At 39.9% G+C, this 14,931-nt stretch overlaps 1 protein-coding gene across 1 annotated transcript in view; it reads left to right on the top strand.

The window, feature by feature from the left end:
• The window catches only part of adcy8 (adenylate cyclase 8 (brain)), a 72,812-nt gene that overhangs the window by 18,220 nt on the left and 39,661 nt on the right, over nucleotides 1-14,931 (top strand). Inside the window, exons 4-7 of the mRNA XM_067362328.1 lie at nucleotides 742-853; nucleotides 8,878-9,005; nucleotides 10,587-10,745; nucleotides 10,985-11,255. Coding sequence (XP_067218429.1) covers nucleotides 742-853; nucleotides 8,878-9,005; nucleotides 10,587-10,745; nucleotides 10,985-11,255 — 670 coding nt within the window. The remainder of the gene's footprint in view (nucleotides 1-741; nucleotides 854-8,877; nucleotides 9,006-10,586; nucleotides 10,746-10,984; nucleotides 11,256-14,931) is intronic.

The raw sequence follows: 14,931 nt of genomic DNA, 5'->3' as shown, positions 1-14,931 counted from the left end.
ACTAGAAGATGCTAATTTTGCATTCATTCATAAAGTACAAACAAAAATGTATCACATTTATCCTAAATGCATAATTAATTTTACATTCTAGCATTTATGTGCGGTTGACTTCCGCATCAGCAAATAGGAAAAAGAGAACACTTTTTTTTTTTTCTTTGTAGGCCTATTGAGTAGGACTATTGAGAATTTAGGTATGATAGAACTGATGCAATTATTTATTTTGACAATATAGAAAGTTAAACATTTAGTGTTTACTTTTTTGGTTAGTTTTTGAAACAGTTCATGTCTCATCCATGGAGATTCAGCAATGGAGAACAAGCTACTGGGGGTTTTGAGAACCAGAACTGACTGAACAAGTTGAAATTTAGTTATAGTTTGAGCCCCTTTATTAATATGCCTGCAAGTGAGGAATGATTAAAAAAAAAAAAAAAAAAAAAAAGGTCAAATTCACTCAGCATTCCAGGATCTAATTCACTATCTTAATTACAATTATGCAGGCTACAAACTAACTGCATTCAGTTGTGTTGTAGGCACAGTCCAGTAGCTACATTATATTCAGACTCATTTTTATGTTGAAATAATGAATATTTCTGTGCCACCCCAGACCGCTGGCCCCTGTCTGGCCACCCCTATGAAAAAATCCTGGCTCCGCCATTGGTTCACTGACTGATTGTAATATTTCAGTCTGGGAAAATTGTTGTGATTTTTCAGCTAATCTGTTTGCATGTGTGTTTTATGCAGTATTCTCTTTGCTGACGTGAAGGGCTTCACCAATCTTTCCACCACACTCTCCGCTCAGGAACTCGTTCGAATGCTCAACGAACTCTTTGCACGTTTTGACCGACTGGCACACGTGAGTGACCTAACACACATACACGACAATGCCCACAGGTTTAAGCCACATCACAGCATCATTCAGGGTATAAATCAACATAATAGTCCCTGAAATAGCAGTTGGCAATGAATCAAGGCATGCTGCTATTTGAAAGTGTTGTTGACATGTCTAGAAGACACTGCTTTCAATGCAGTAAATCCACTTTGAATGCACTTCAAAAGGAAGAGGACTCGTGCTGGAATGGATACAGTAAAACTGATGCCATCATTAATGTTCGTATCACTGTGTATGCAAGTGCTGAGGAAGACTCTGTGGCTAAATTCAGATATGGTATGGGCCTTTCGTTTCCAACACGCACCGTAGTGCAGTAGACTAATCACAATAGACTGGGCCATCTGACCAATCAGAGCAGAGTAGACTCGCAGAAATGTGAGGATCGAGCCATTTCAGACATTGTGAGAAAACAGGTGATGTGTAATGAATATAATCAGAAAACTTAAGAAAAGTGTTTTTTCACCTTGAGTGTATGTTGTAGGAGATCTCCAAAACAAAACTAGGAACCTTTAAAAGCATAATAGGGTCAATTTAATCAATCTTTTGCAATATAGAATTAAAATGGAGTAAACTACTCAACACTGTTTGAAAAAGATGTTTGTTAGACTTAATGGAAGTCAAACAGTATTTTCTATTATATTCTGTTGACTGAATCCAGATAATTTCATAGCTATTCCTTGAGGTTTGGGTTCTCTGTATATTAATTATCACTGGTCGTAAATGTGGTCCCCCTTCTTTTGTATATTAGATTTCATGACACTCAAGATCTGCTGAAAGATGTTTTAATTTATGGCGTTATTAGATTAAATACTCTGACAAATTCACTGGTTGATCCACTTTTGTGCATTTCAGCTCAAACACTTTCAGAAACTTGCATCTTATCCTCTCTTAATCCAGTTTAATTAGACACTGTCCACACTGGTTTAGCATTGCGCCATATTTTATGACTTTCTGTCTTCTGTGGGACACACAAGAAGCGATTTTCAAGAACTGTTTTTGTCTATACGATTAGTATCATTTGGGCTTAAAAAACACACTGAACCGCACTTGTATTGAAATATGTATATGAAAAAAACCAAACAGGCTTATTGTGTTCCACAGAAGAAAGTCATACAGGTTTAGAACGACATGAGGGTAAGTAACTGATCATTATCCTTTTAAGTCATTGTCATTCAACACACTACTTTCTATGTAAATTATGCTTATTTCAGTGCTTTATTTTAATTGCAGTTAGACTGCTGCTTTGCTTGTACATATCAGCGGAATGTGTGTGAAACAAAGAGAGTGTTATGTTTGTGTGCCAAGGGCAGTGCCAGCGTATCTTGGCTTGGCGTTTATAGTGGCACTAGATAAGCTGAGTTCAGTTAGAGTTGAGAGAAGGTTGAAATGTGTAACGACTCACCCTCCTTCATGTCCTGCAGTGCATTGATGTGCTAAATGCCTGTTGCAAAAGTCACATAAATAAAAACATTGTGACTGTGTCCCCACCATCAATAACACTGATATATGAGTGTGCGTGTGTGTGTTAGCACAAGGGTACAACTGTCAACGGCTAGTGCAAATCTTGATAGCTGCCCTTGGAAGAAAGAACTACATTACTTGCAGATGTATACAAGTGCAGATTGATTTTGTATTTTTAACAAATGTGTTTTTTGTTCTGTTGTTCAGACTGGGGGAGGAAATAAATGCATTATGAAGAATATTAAACTCTATCCTCATGCTGCAACTCTTCAATAATTTTATTCATGAGTCAGTACAATAATCATTGAAGATTAACCAACCATAAAGTGGCTTGCTGATGCATAATGCAGATATGCAAATGTGGCATATGTGCGCTTGCAGATGGTTGTATCAGTATGTCATATTTAAATATCCTTGTGTCCTTGTGTGAATTTGCAGTCACACTCATGCAAGCAGGCCTGGTGTTGTATTAAATTCTGCAGCAGTATTTATCGTGATGAGCAGTATTCATTTTCTCTCCCGGTGGCAATGTTTACTCAGAAATGTCACATGTGCACGGTTAGTGCTGTTGCGGTCAACATTTTTCAGATTTTCAGTTGTTTTTGATTGCTTGCATCCTGAAAACACCTTGAAGTAGCTCTATCTTCCACAAATCTGTCTCACTCTCTTGCTACCTTTCTCTCCCGTTCTCTCTCTTTTCTCCTATAACCTCACACTGCCTGATGGGAAATGTGCATTAACCCTCTCATTACTTGAAGTATAATATAGTCTAAGCATGTGATATACACCGATCAGGCATAACATTATGACCACTGACAGGTGAAGGGGGGGGGGGGGGCGATATATTAGGCAGCAAGTGAACATTTTGTCCTCAAAGTTGATGTGTTAGAAATAGGAAGAATGGGCAAGTGTAAGGATTTGAGCGAGTTTGACAAGGGCCAAATTGTGATGGCTAGACGACTGGGTCAGAGCATGTCCAAAACTGCAGCTCTTGTGGGGTGTCAGCAGTGGTCAGTATCTATCAAGTGGTCCAAGAAAGGAACAGTTGCGAACCTGTGACAGGCTCATTGATGCACATGGGGATCGCAGGCTGGCCCATGTGGTCCGATCCAACAGACAAGCTACTGTAGCTCAAATTGCTCAAGAAGTTAAAGTTCCCATTTTTCATGGTTTTTTGAAGCTTTGATTGTGTTTATAGTGTGCAATATAACATGTTCATGTTTTGCGTGTAAAAAAACAGTATTTTTCACATAATTTACTTATCTGTATACCGCTGTTTCCACTGTCATAAAAACGAGCTGATGACTTCCTTGTTCTATGAAGTCCCTCCTTCAGAAATACGTAACGAGTTCTGATTGTGCCAGCGGTTCCTGTGTTGTGATTCGACAGCAGCTTAGCTTACCGGTTGTGGTCCATAAACAACGCCTTCTCCAGACAAAGAGGGAACTACTCCATCTTTCAAGAATAATCTTTGTGCGAATCCGGCATTAAACTGATTGAGATTGAGGAAGCTGTCCTCAGCAAAATGTGCTGTACATAGTTTTACATGTGGATTATAATTTTCGGGAACCGAGTTAAACATAAATTGTAATCATTGACCTCTAAGTACAGCGTCCCTGGGAAGGCCAAACAAAGGTGATTGGACTGCGGGATGAAAATAACAGCGTTTCGAACGACATGGCGACAAACACACTCTACAAACGCAACTCTTGCTCTTCTCCGTGGGAGCGCAACAAGACCACGCCCCCTTTTTTGTGTATTCCGGTGGGCGGAGGTTAGTCAAAAAACTGCTTTAGTGACGTCTTTAAAGAAGGAAGTAGAGTGATGTAGTCCAAACTGGCCGTTCGATGTAGGCTACTTCTGTTAAATAAAATATCTCGCTTGGCATTGAACTTTGAGCTTTAAAATTTTACAGATTTTATTTATACTCTAACAACAACATTACACACTAACTAAAGTTTGAAACATGGGATCACGAAGAATGGGACCTTTAAAGGTGCCATTGAACGTTTTTTTTTTACAAGATAATAGTAATAGTATATATAGTAATATAAGTCTAGGTGTCCCCTGAATGTGTCTGTGAAGTTTTCAGCTCAAAATACCCCATAGATTTTTTTAAATTAATTTTTTTAACTGCCTATTTTGGGGCATCATTAACTATGCACTGATTCAGGGGCTGCTGGCCCTTTAAATCTTGTGCTCCCTCCCCATCGAGCTTGCGACTCTATAATACAGTGCATTTACAAAGTTCACACAGCTAATATAACCCTCAAATGGATCTTTACAAGATGTTCGTCATGTATGCTGCATGCATGCTTTGGGTCATGTGAGTATAGTATTTATTTGGATGTTTAATTTTGATTCTGAACGAGTTTGATAGTGCTGCGTGGCTAAAGCTAACATTACACACTGTTGGAGAGATTTATAAAGAATGAAGTTGTGTTTATGAATTATACAGACTGCAAGTGTTTAAAAATGAAAATAGTGACGGCTTTTGTCTCCGTGAATACAGTAAGAAACGATGGTAACAACCAACAGTAGCCTACATTAGCAACATGCTAATGAAACATTTAGAAAGACAATTTACAAATATCACTAAAAATATCATGATATCTTGGATCATGTCACTTATTATTGCTCCATCTGCCATTTGTTGCTGTTGTTATTGCTTGCTTACCTAGTCTGATGATTTGGCTGTGCACAGATCCAGGCGTTAAATACTGCCCATAATGGGCTCGCATATGCATATATTGGGGGCGTACACCCTGACTGTTACATAACAGTCGGTGTTATGTTGAGATTTGCCTGTTCTTCGGAGGTCTTTTAAACAAATGAGATTTATATAAGAAGGAGGAAACAATGGAGTTTGAAACTCAATGTATGTCTTTTCCATGTACTGAACTCTTGTTATTCAACTATGCCGAGGTAAATTCAATTTTTAATTCTAGGGCACCTTTAATGTTGGTTCTGATAGTAAGGTGTCAGAATACACATTGCATCACAGTTTGTTGCATATGGGGCTGCATAGCCGCAGACCAGTCAGGGTGCCCATGCTGACCCCTGTCCACCGCCGAAAGCGCCAGCAGTGGGCACTTGAGCATCAGAACTGGACCACGGAGCAATGGAAGAAGGTGGCCTGGTCTGATGAATCACGTTTTCTTTTGCATCACGTGGATGCCGGGTGCGTCGCTTACCTGGGGAACACACGGCACCAGGATGCACTATGGGAAGAAGGAATGCCGGCAGAAGCAGTGTGATGCTATGGGCAATGTTCTGCTGGGAAACCTTGGATCCTGCCATCCATGTGGACTTTGACACGTAGAGTACCACCTACCTAAGCGTTGTTGTAGACCATGTAAACCCTTTCCTGGAAACAGTTTTCACTGGTGGCTGTGGCCTCTTTCAGCAGGATGATGCACCCTGAAACAAAGCTGAAAAGGTTCAGGAATGGTTTGAGGAGCACAACTACAAGTTTGAGGTGTTGACTTGTCCTCCAAATTCCCCAGATCTCAATTCAATCGAGCATCTGTGGGATGTGCTGAACAAACAAGTCCGATCCATGGAGGCCCCACCTCACAACTTACAGGACTTAAAGGATCTGCTGCTAACATCTTGGTGCCAGATACCACAGCACACCTTCAGCAGTCTAGTGGAGTCCATGCCTCGACGAGTCAGGGCTGTTTTGGCAGCAAAAGGGGGACCAACACAATATTAGAAAGGTTATAATGTTATGCCTGATCAGTGTATGTAGAAACACAGAATATCTTGGTAATCCCTTTACAAAAGCTGATATATTTGTTTAGACATGAACCATTGAAATATCATGTTTTTTGGACATACACCCTGGTAATACTATGATATTCATGGAAGTACATTGAAGTACCATATCATGTTATCAGTAGGCCTATGTCTGTTCCATAGGAAACAAATCCATGACTTGACGTTGCTTGCACAGGAACCTATTAATATGATTAAGGTAATCACTGACTATGGTACACTACCATTCAAAAGTTTGGGGTCAGCAAGATTTTTTTTTTAAATAAATTAATAAAGTCATTCAGCAAGGATGCATTAAATTTGTCAAAAGTGACAGTAATTTATAATGTCTTAGAATTTTTATTTAAAATAAATGCTGTTTATTTGAACTCCTGAAAAAATAAATATCATTATATCCACAAAAATATTAAGCAGCACAACTGTTTTCAACATTAATAATAATAAGAAATGTTTCTTGAGCACCAAATCAACAAATCAGAATGATTTCTGAAGGATCATGTGACACTGAAGACTGGATGCAATGCAATATTTCACAATATTTCTGTTTTTACAGTATTTTTGATCAAATAAATGCAACCTTGGTGAGCATGAAGTTACTTCTTTCAAATACATTAAAAAAATCTTACTGACCCCAAACTTCTGAACAGTTCTGTATAGTACAGGTGCTGGTCATATAATTAGAATATCATCAAAAAGTTGATTTATTTCACTAATTCCATTCAAAAAGTGAAACTTGTATATTATATTCATTCATTACACAGAGACTGATATATTTCAAATGTTTATTTCTTTTAATTTTGATGATTATAACTGACAACTAAGGAAAATCCCAAATTCAGTATCTCAGAAAATAAGAATATTGTGAAAAGGTTCAATATTGAAAACACCTGGTGCCACACTCTAATCAGCTAATTAACTCAAAACACCTGCAAAGGCCTTCAAATGGTCTCTCAGTTTAGTTCTGTTTGCTACACAATCTTGGGGAAGACTGCTGACTTGACAGATGACCATTGACACCTTGCACAAGGAGGGCAAGACACAAAAGGTCATTGCAAAAGAGGCTTGCTGTTCACAGAGCTCTGTGTCCAAGCACATTAAGAGAGAGATGAAGGGAAGGAAAAGATGTGGTAGAAAAAAGTGTACAAGCAATAGGGATAACTGCACCCTGGAGAGGATTGTGAAACAAAACCCATTCAAAAATGTGGGGGAGATTCACAAAGAGTGGACTGCAGCTGGAGTCAGTGCTTCAAGAACCACTACGCACAGACGTATGCAAGACATGGGTTTCAGCTGTCGCATTCCTTGTGTCAAGCCACTCTTGAACACCAGACAGCGTCAGAAGCATCTAAAGACAAAAAGGGACTACTGCTGAATGGTCCAAAGTTATGTTCTCTGATGAAAGTAAATTTTGCATTTCCTTTGGAAATTAGGGTCCCAGAGTCTTGAGGAAGAGAGGAGAGGCACACAGTCCACGTTGTTTGAGGTCCAGTGTAAAGTTTCCACAGTCAGTGATGGTTCGGGGTGCCATGTCATCTGCTGGTGTTGGTCCACTGCGTTTTCCGAGGTCCAAGGTCAACGCAGCTGTGTACCAGGAAGTTTTAGAGCACTTCATGCTTCCTGCTGCTGACCAACTTTATGGAGATACAGATTTCATTTTCCAACAGGGCTTGGCACCTGCACACAGTGCCAAAGCTACCAGTATCTGGTTTAAGGACCATGGTATCCCTGTTCTTAATTGGCCAGCAAACTTGCCTGACCTTAACTCCATAGAAAATCTATGGGGTATTGTGAAGAGGAAGATGCGATATGCCAGACCCAACAATGCAGAAGAGCTGAAGGCCAATATCAGAGCAACCTGGGCTCTCATAACACCTGAGCAGTGCCACAGACTGATAGACTCCATGCCACGCCACATTGCTGCAGTAATTAGGCAAAAGGAGCCCCAACTAAGTATTGAGTGCTGTACATGCTCATACTTTTCATCTTCATACTTTTCAGTTGGCCAAGATTATGAGCAGGTTTTTCAAATGTAATTCTGCAGGAAGTTTAATCTAATGGGTTCTTTATTAGCATCATATTGTTATGTTGATGTTTAGAGGATGGAGCATGTTGTTACACTAGCATTTAATGCTAGTCTCTTTGTTTATATCCATTAAAATGGCCCACTGTTTGGTATTGATTATGTAAAAGGCATTCACTTATCCTGCCGCACTTAGCCTGCAGATTAGCACCAGTGTTTCAAATATGTTATCATGAGTCAGTCCTGAGCTAATCAAGCTGTAGATGGTGTTTTTAGTGATTGACAAATGACGGGCGTAACGACTCTTTGTTTCCATACAGCCGTTTACTGAGCAGTAAAAAAACGTTAATACGGCAGTAGGCATGAGTATTGGATCTCCGAGAGACCAAATTAATGTGATGGCCTTATAATTACCACTCTCTCTGAGTTCTACACAAAAACCTGGTAGGCTGGGAGATAACTAACACAGATAGGGACTGCAGTGGAAATTACAGGGTGATTGCAGTTATAACTGCTTAAACCCTCATATATCCCTCTCATATGCTCACAATGTAAAATAAACTGTGCAACTGTTACCTTAAGCAACTATTTCTGCCTGACCTCACCCTTAAAAATAATTTTTATTGGGATAAACTAATGTAGACCGATTGATTCAGTCATATTACATAAAAAATTCAGTCAACAGTTTGACATCATTAACTGTAAAAATGCCTTCTTCTTTTCCCCTCAGGAACATCATTGTCTGAGGATCAAGATACTGGGGGATTGTTATTATTGTGTTTCTGGCCTTCCAGAGCCTCGACCGGATCATGCCCACTGCTGTGTTGAGATGGGCCTCAGCATGATCAAAACTATCAGGTAACAGTAAAATGTTTCATGTTTTAAACTAACAGCCAACACTAAATTAATCATTCAACATCACAGTAAGCATGCTATGTTCGAAAAGGAAGGTTTTCTCTGGTTATTGCTGAGATTGCTGAGAAATTTTATTGCCTAAATAGACATAATTGTGGTCATAAAAGAAGAATATAGCTATATCTGCGCAGGCAGTGGCGTGCACAGACTGGGCAGGGGGCAGGGGAGAAATCATGTTCCGGGGGAGAAGGGGGTTCGCGATCAAAGGGGCAGGGGCTCAAGCCCCACTGGCAGCTCCTGTCACCGAAGGAGTGTGTTTTTGGTTGTGAGGGAAAGATTACCTTTTTCAGCTTCCCAAAGAACCCAGGCACGATTCCAGGAGCTCGGCTTTTTTCAGAAAGACTCGGTTAAGCGTATCTATCTTTTATAAATATGATCAAACTAAAGACATTTTGGAGATATGAATGAAGGATGCATTGTTACTCTATATGTACTCAAGATTAACATGAGATTGTCAGAAACTGTGTGTGATACCCCTCTTTAATGAAAGTAAATTAGGAATGGTGGTTATTCAAGCTCCAAAATGACAAAAAAAAGCATCCTAAAAGTGATTCACATAACTCATACACTATATTTCACAGCCAACTTTTTGTCTTGAAATGATCAAAATTTAAGTCATAATTCACTGATTTTCATCCAACTTGACATCAACCATACTGTAGCTGTCCTTATTAAAGAGAGAAGTAATGATGCCCAATTCATAAATACTGTAAGTCGTTCTATTGAGTCTGCTCTTGTCAACGAATCAGTAGATCCAGTTCACAAAGCTTGTCTGAATGATTTGAATCATGAATCAGACTGATCTGGTTCAACTCACTGACTCTGTAATCACAGAGGTAAACAGCCCACTGGAGCAGAAGATTGTCAGTGAATAATGGCTTGATTTTTTTTTTTGTTTCTATTTGTCACACACAAATGGCTTCAGAAGCTGTCAAATGTTGGACTTTTTTTTTTTTCCACTGAGGAAAGTCAAAGAGATTGGTGACAACAAAGTGAATGATGACAGAATGTTGACAAATTAGGCAAAGGGAATGTTAATATTTACATCACAGGTTGAATTTGGGTTAGTCTGTATTAAGTATTATTAGCATTATTTTTAAGCACTGGAAGTCTATGGTATGTCCGTAGCAAGAAAAAAGTGAGTGAGTGAATGACAGAGAGAAAGAGTCCACTAGACCAGTCCCGTTGACCCTTAATAGAGGCTAGATAGCAGATGAGAGGCCCTTGTTCAGCAGGTGTGTATGTGTGTGCTGCCCTAACAGTCAGATATCAGCACTCTCACTACCACTCAACAACACACACACAGTAGTGACAGTGTGACCTCAATTCTACTTTTTATAAGCAGCCACTTACTTCTGCCTGTTACCCCATTCAGGAGTAATAGTATGATGTGTATTTTACACTATAAACCCAGTGTTTTGTCCCAGGGAGTTTTCTAGCTCTACAGTTATTTAGCATCACCATTACAGAACTGGAACACTGCTAGCTAGCTACCCATTCTAACCTTTCTATTTGTATGTTTAGGTATGTGCGTTCACGTACAAAACATGACATAGACATGCGTATTGGCATCCACTCTGGCTCAGTTTTATGTGGAGTTCTCGGTTTGCGGAAATGGCAATTCGACGTCTGGTCTTGGGATGTTGACATAGCCAACAAACTGGAGTCAGGGGGAATACCTGGGTAAGATACACACGTATGCACCTCTCTTTTGTGATTAAATATAAGGGAAGTACAGTAGGATTATCCATTTGTCCTCAAACACATTCAACCATGATGGAAAAGGACAATTATGGACAATTCCCCCTCTTGTGTAATGGTGTGGGAGGAAATTAATTGAGTTTTGGTTTATTCTCATTTTAAAAAAGGTGTCGTGTTTTGGATGTGTGAGATGAATCAGTAGTTAATTTCAACCCCTTCAGGAGGATCCACATCTCTAAAGCGGCTCTAGACTGCCTGAACGGTGATTACGAGGTAGAGGAGGGTCACGGTAAGGATCGTAACGACTTCCTACGCAGACATAACATCGAGACCTTCTTGATCAAGCAGCCAGAGGAGAGCTTGCTCACGCTGCCTGAGGACATCATGAGAGATTCCACCAACCAATCAGATCACAGAACCTCGAACACTTCCTTCACTGAGGGAACATGGAGCCCTGAACTTCCCTTCCATAACATAGTGGGCAAACAGAATGTGAGTGCAATACACACACAAGCAAACAACCACACATAAACTGGCATAGTTAAGAAAACGCATATATTAATGCATCCTCAGCGATTCTGAACCTCAAACGTAGCTGGCAAATGGAGCTTAAATAGAGGCTCTGTATCTGTTCACTGCACCTGTCTTTGAGTTTGATTTATTTCCACATCTCTCCATTTTCTTTCTTGTTCCTCCTGCATGTTTTTTTGTTTGTTTTTTGCATGCTTGTGTGTAGATGCTTTGTAGCTTATATAGTGATCTGGTCTGTAAGGGTATATGTAAGGGGCCATACACAAAGAATGTGTTTTTGCATTCCACTGTGCTGCTTTTCCATAGATTTTCAATGTAAACAAACTAGACGGACATCATTGACCATTGCACTTGTGTCTCGCATCTCTTGCAGAAACTAAAAAGGAATTTTTAATTTGGGCACAACATTTTAAAAATGAACCAAATTTTTAATAAACATGTACAGTGTTTTTTTTTTTTTTTTTTCATTCCACTGCCCTGCGTCTCATGTTTTAAAAGCAAAAATGTGTTCTGAGTGAATGACCCCTAACTGTTCTTCTTTACATGAAGATTCTGATTTATGTAGACCATAGAACAGCAGAAAATGTCACACTAATGTTTTAGATACGGACAACTACTCAGTGCAGGTTTGGGAACCCTTTAGAAAATTTTTCTTGCCTCTATGTTAATGTAATATGCGATGAACTCTGTAGGTCTCTGTTGTAGTGTGGCTCATGTAGCAAATCATTTTAAAGGTTTTTATTGCTGTCGGAAATGTATAGTGTTCTTTAGAGGGTATCAGTCCTGGATAGCATTTTAAAAGGCTGTCCAGACTATTGGTTGAGGACAGTTTTTAAAGGGGTCTAAAGGGCTGTCAGGAATGAATAGTGTTCTAGAAGGTTCTCAGGCTACAAAACTAGAAGGTTTCCATGGCTGTATTAAAGGTATACTGTTCTAGAGCACAGTGCACTCTTAGAACTGTTTGGTATTAAACTGTTGGGATGTTCCATAGAGCGTACAGGGCTATTAGATAGTATTCTGTATTTTTTTTTTTTTTTTTATTCAGGGCTGTAGGACATTGTTTGTTGGATGTTTTAAGGACTGCTGGATTACAATGTTCTTGGAGTTTCCTAAAGTTGTAAGATCCCCTAACTCAAAGCTATAGGGTAGTGTCAGTATTCTGTGGGTTCTCAAAGTTGTAGAGTAGTTTGCAATGTTTGCAAGTGTTCTCAAGAGTTTAGGACCGGTATCTTGTTCTAGTGGATTCTCAAAACTTTTGGCTGAGGACAGAGATCTGGAGGGTTCTCAAGGCTGTAAGGCAGGAAGATAATTTCAGCTGCTTTTCAAGCTTTTTGTGTAAGGAATGTGTTCTAGTTGATTCACAGAGATGTAGGGAAGAGACAATATTTTTTGTTCTCCAGGGTAAGGACAATGTTCTTGAGGGTTGTAAGACAGGGACAGTGTTCTGAAGGGTTCTCAAGGTTGAAGGTTGGAATAGTGTTCTATTGGGTTTTCAAGGTTGTAAGATGGGGAAAGAGTTTTGAAGGTGGGAACAATGTTCTAGTAGGTTCTCAGGGTTGTAAGACTGGGACAGTGTTCTAGTGGATTCTCAAGGTTTTAAAATGGGAAAAGTGTTTTGAAGGTAGGAACAGTGTTCTAGTAGGTTCTCAGGGTTGTAAGACTGGGACAGTGTTCTGAAGGGGTTCTCAAAGTTGAAAGTTGAAACAGTGTTCTAGTGGATTCTCGAGGTTTTAAAATTGGAAAAGTGTTTTGAAGGTAGGAACAGTGTTCTAGTAGGTTCTCAGGGTTGTAAGACTGGGACAGTGTTCTGAAGGGTTCTCAAGGTTGAAGGTTGGAATAGTGTTCTATTGGGTTTTCAAGGTTGTAAGATGGGGAAAGAGTTTTGAAGGTGGGAACAATGTTCTAGTAGGTTCTCAGGGTTGTAAGACTGGGACAGTGTTCTGAAAGGTTCTCAAAGTTGAAAGTTGAAACAGTGTTCTAGTGGATTCTCAAGGTTTTAAAATTGGAAAAGTGTTTTGAAGGTGGGAACCGTGTTCTAGTGGGTTCTCAGGGTTGTAAGACAGGGTCAGTGTTCTTAAGGTGGGGACAGTCTTCTAAAGGGTTCTCAAAGTTGAAGTTTGGAACAATGTTCTAGGTTGTAAGATGCAGAAAACGTGTTTTGAAGGTGGGAACAGTGTTCTGAAGGGTTCTCAAGGCCATATAGGGTAAGGGACAGTGTTCTAGTGGATTCTCAGGGCTGAAGGTGGAAACAGTGTTCCAGTGAGTTCTCAAGACTGCAGCTTGGGAATAGTGTTCTAGTGAGTTTTCAAGGCTGTAGGGCAGGCACTGTATTCTGGAGGGTTCTCAGTGCTCAATAGCTCAAAACAATGTTCTAGAAGGTTTTTGTGGCATGTGCAGCTGATTATGATGCAGAACTCTCTCTTGGTGTGGGCAGAGTTGCCAGGCTGTTGCTATGGTGACGTGGTTAACATAAGGGAATGTTGTCTTTGATTAATGCGGTGCTTTTGTTGCCTTTGTCATGCAGTCATCTTAACACATCAAAGAGCTCTCACTGTATGACTGGCAGGGCGACCAGCCAATTACACATCAGCTGAGAGCACAAGCTTTCACGTTGATTAGTGTGTGTGTGTGTGTGTGTGTGTGTGTGTGTCTGAGCTATTCAAGATGTGTTCAAACAGAAGTATGCTGACATGTTCATGTGTATATGTAAGATTATAGGGCTGGTATCCATGACAACAGGAATGTCTGTAAGGCAGTAGCAGGATTCCTTTTCTCCTTCACGCTCCGTTTATCCCTCCCTCTCTCTCTCTCCTCTTCTCTTTCATCTGCTGTTCTTTTCTTCTCCTTTATCTCACATCCTCTCCCTCTCTCTTCTGTCTCTGTTTAGGCTTTGTCCTCAGTGACGCATTGCAGCCACAGTGTGTGAGTGAGGGAGTGAGTGAATGAATGTGTGTTTTAGTGGGTGTTTGGGTGTGTGTTCTGCCAAAGGGTGGTTCTGTTAATGGATTTAGTGTCTCAGTCCTTGTGTTTTTATGTGCAATCCAAAACTTCTTGGAGAATCGAAAACATACACACACACGCATAAACAAGGCAACCTGAGAGTATTTCCTCTGGAGTTTAACAGGGACCTCGTCTTAGAGAAAGCATTTACGATTGATCATCCATACTATTGATCAGTCTGTGTTCCAAAATCAATAAATAAGTCCAATAACTAGAGATCAGGGAGTCCAGATGTAAAGCTATATATTACAGATGTGACTGCAGGTCAAACCAGCCCTTTATTTATGATGGTAGAGCCAAACTCTTCACACACAGAGGAAGAAAGGAATTCTTTTAGTATCCTTGACCCATGACTTCATGCCTGACTACACCTTTCAGTGACAACTCACCTTTTTTTTGCCCCACACAATTTTCTCACCTTTTTTCCCCCTTACCTGTTTGCAGCACTGTAATATGAACAATATAAGCTCCACCCCATTAGGAATTACAAGATGTGTTGCTGCTCTGAAAAGCATCAGAGCCCTAAAAAGCTGTATTTCTCCACCTTTAGGATTATAGAGATCATCTCAAATTGGTTTTCCAATATCTCCACCCAGAAGCTCTTCTGTCTCTTCTACTCAATCCAGATTTTGTCAGT

This window comes from Chanodichthys erythropterus, chromosome 16 (assembly GCF_024489055.1).
Source record: "Chanodichthys erythropterus isolate Z2021 chromosome 16, ASM2448905v1, whole genome shotgun sequence".
Classification (NCBI taxonomy): Eukaryota; Metazoa; Chordata; class Actinopteri; order Cypriniformes; family Xenocyprididae; genus Chanodichthys; species Chanodichthys erythropterus.
Note: the sequence above shows the minus strand (reverse complement) of the source record. Positions and strands in the feature narration are given on the sequence as shown.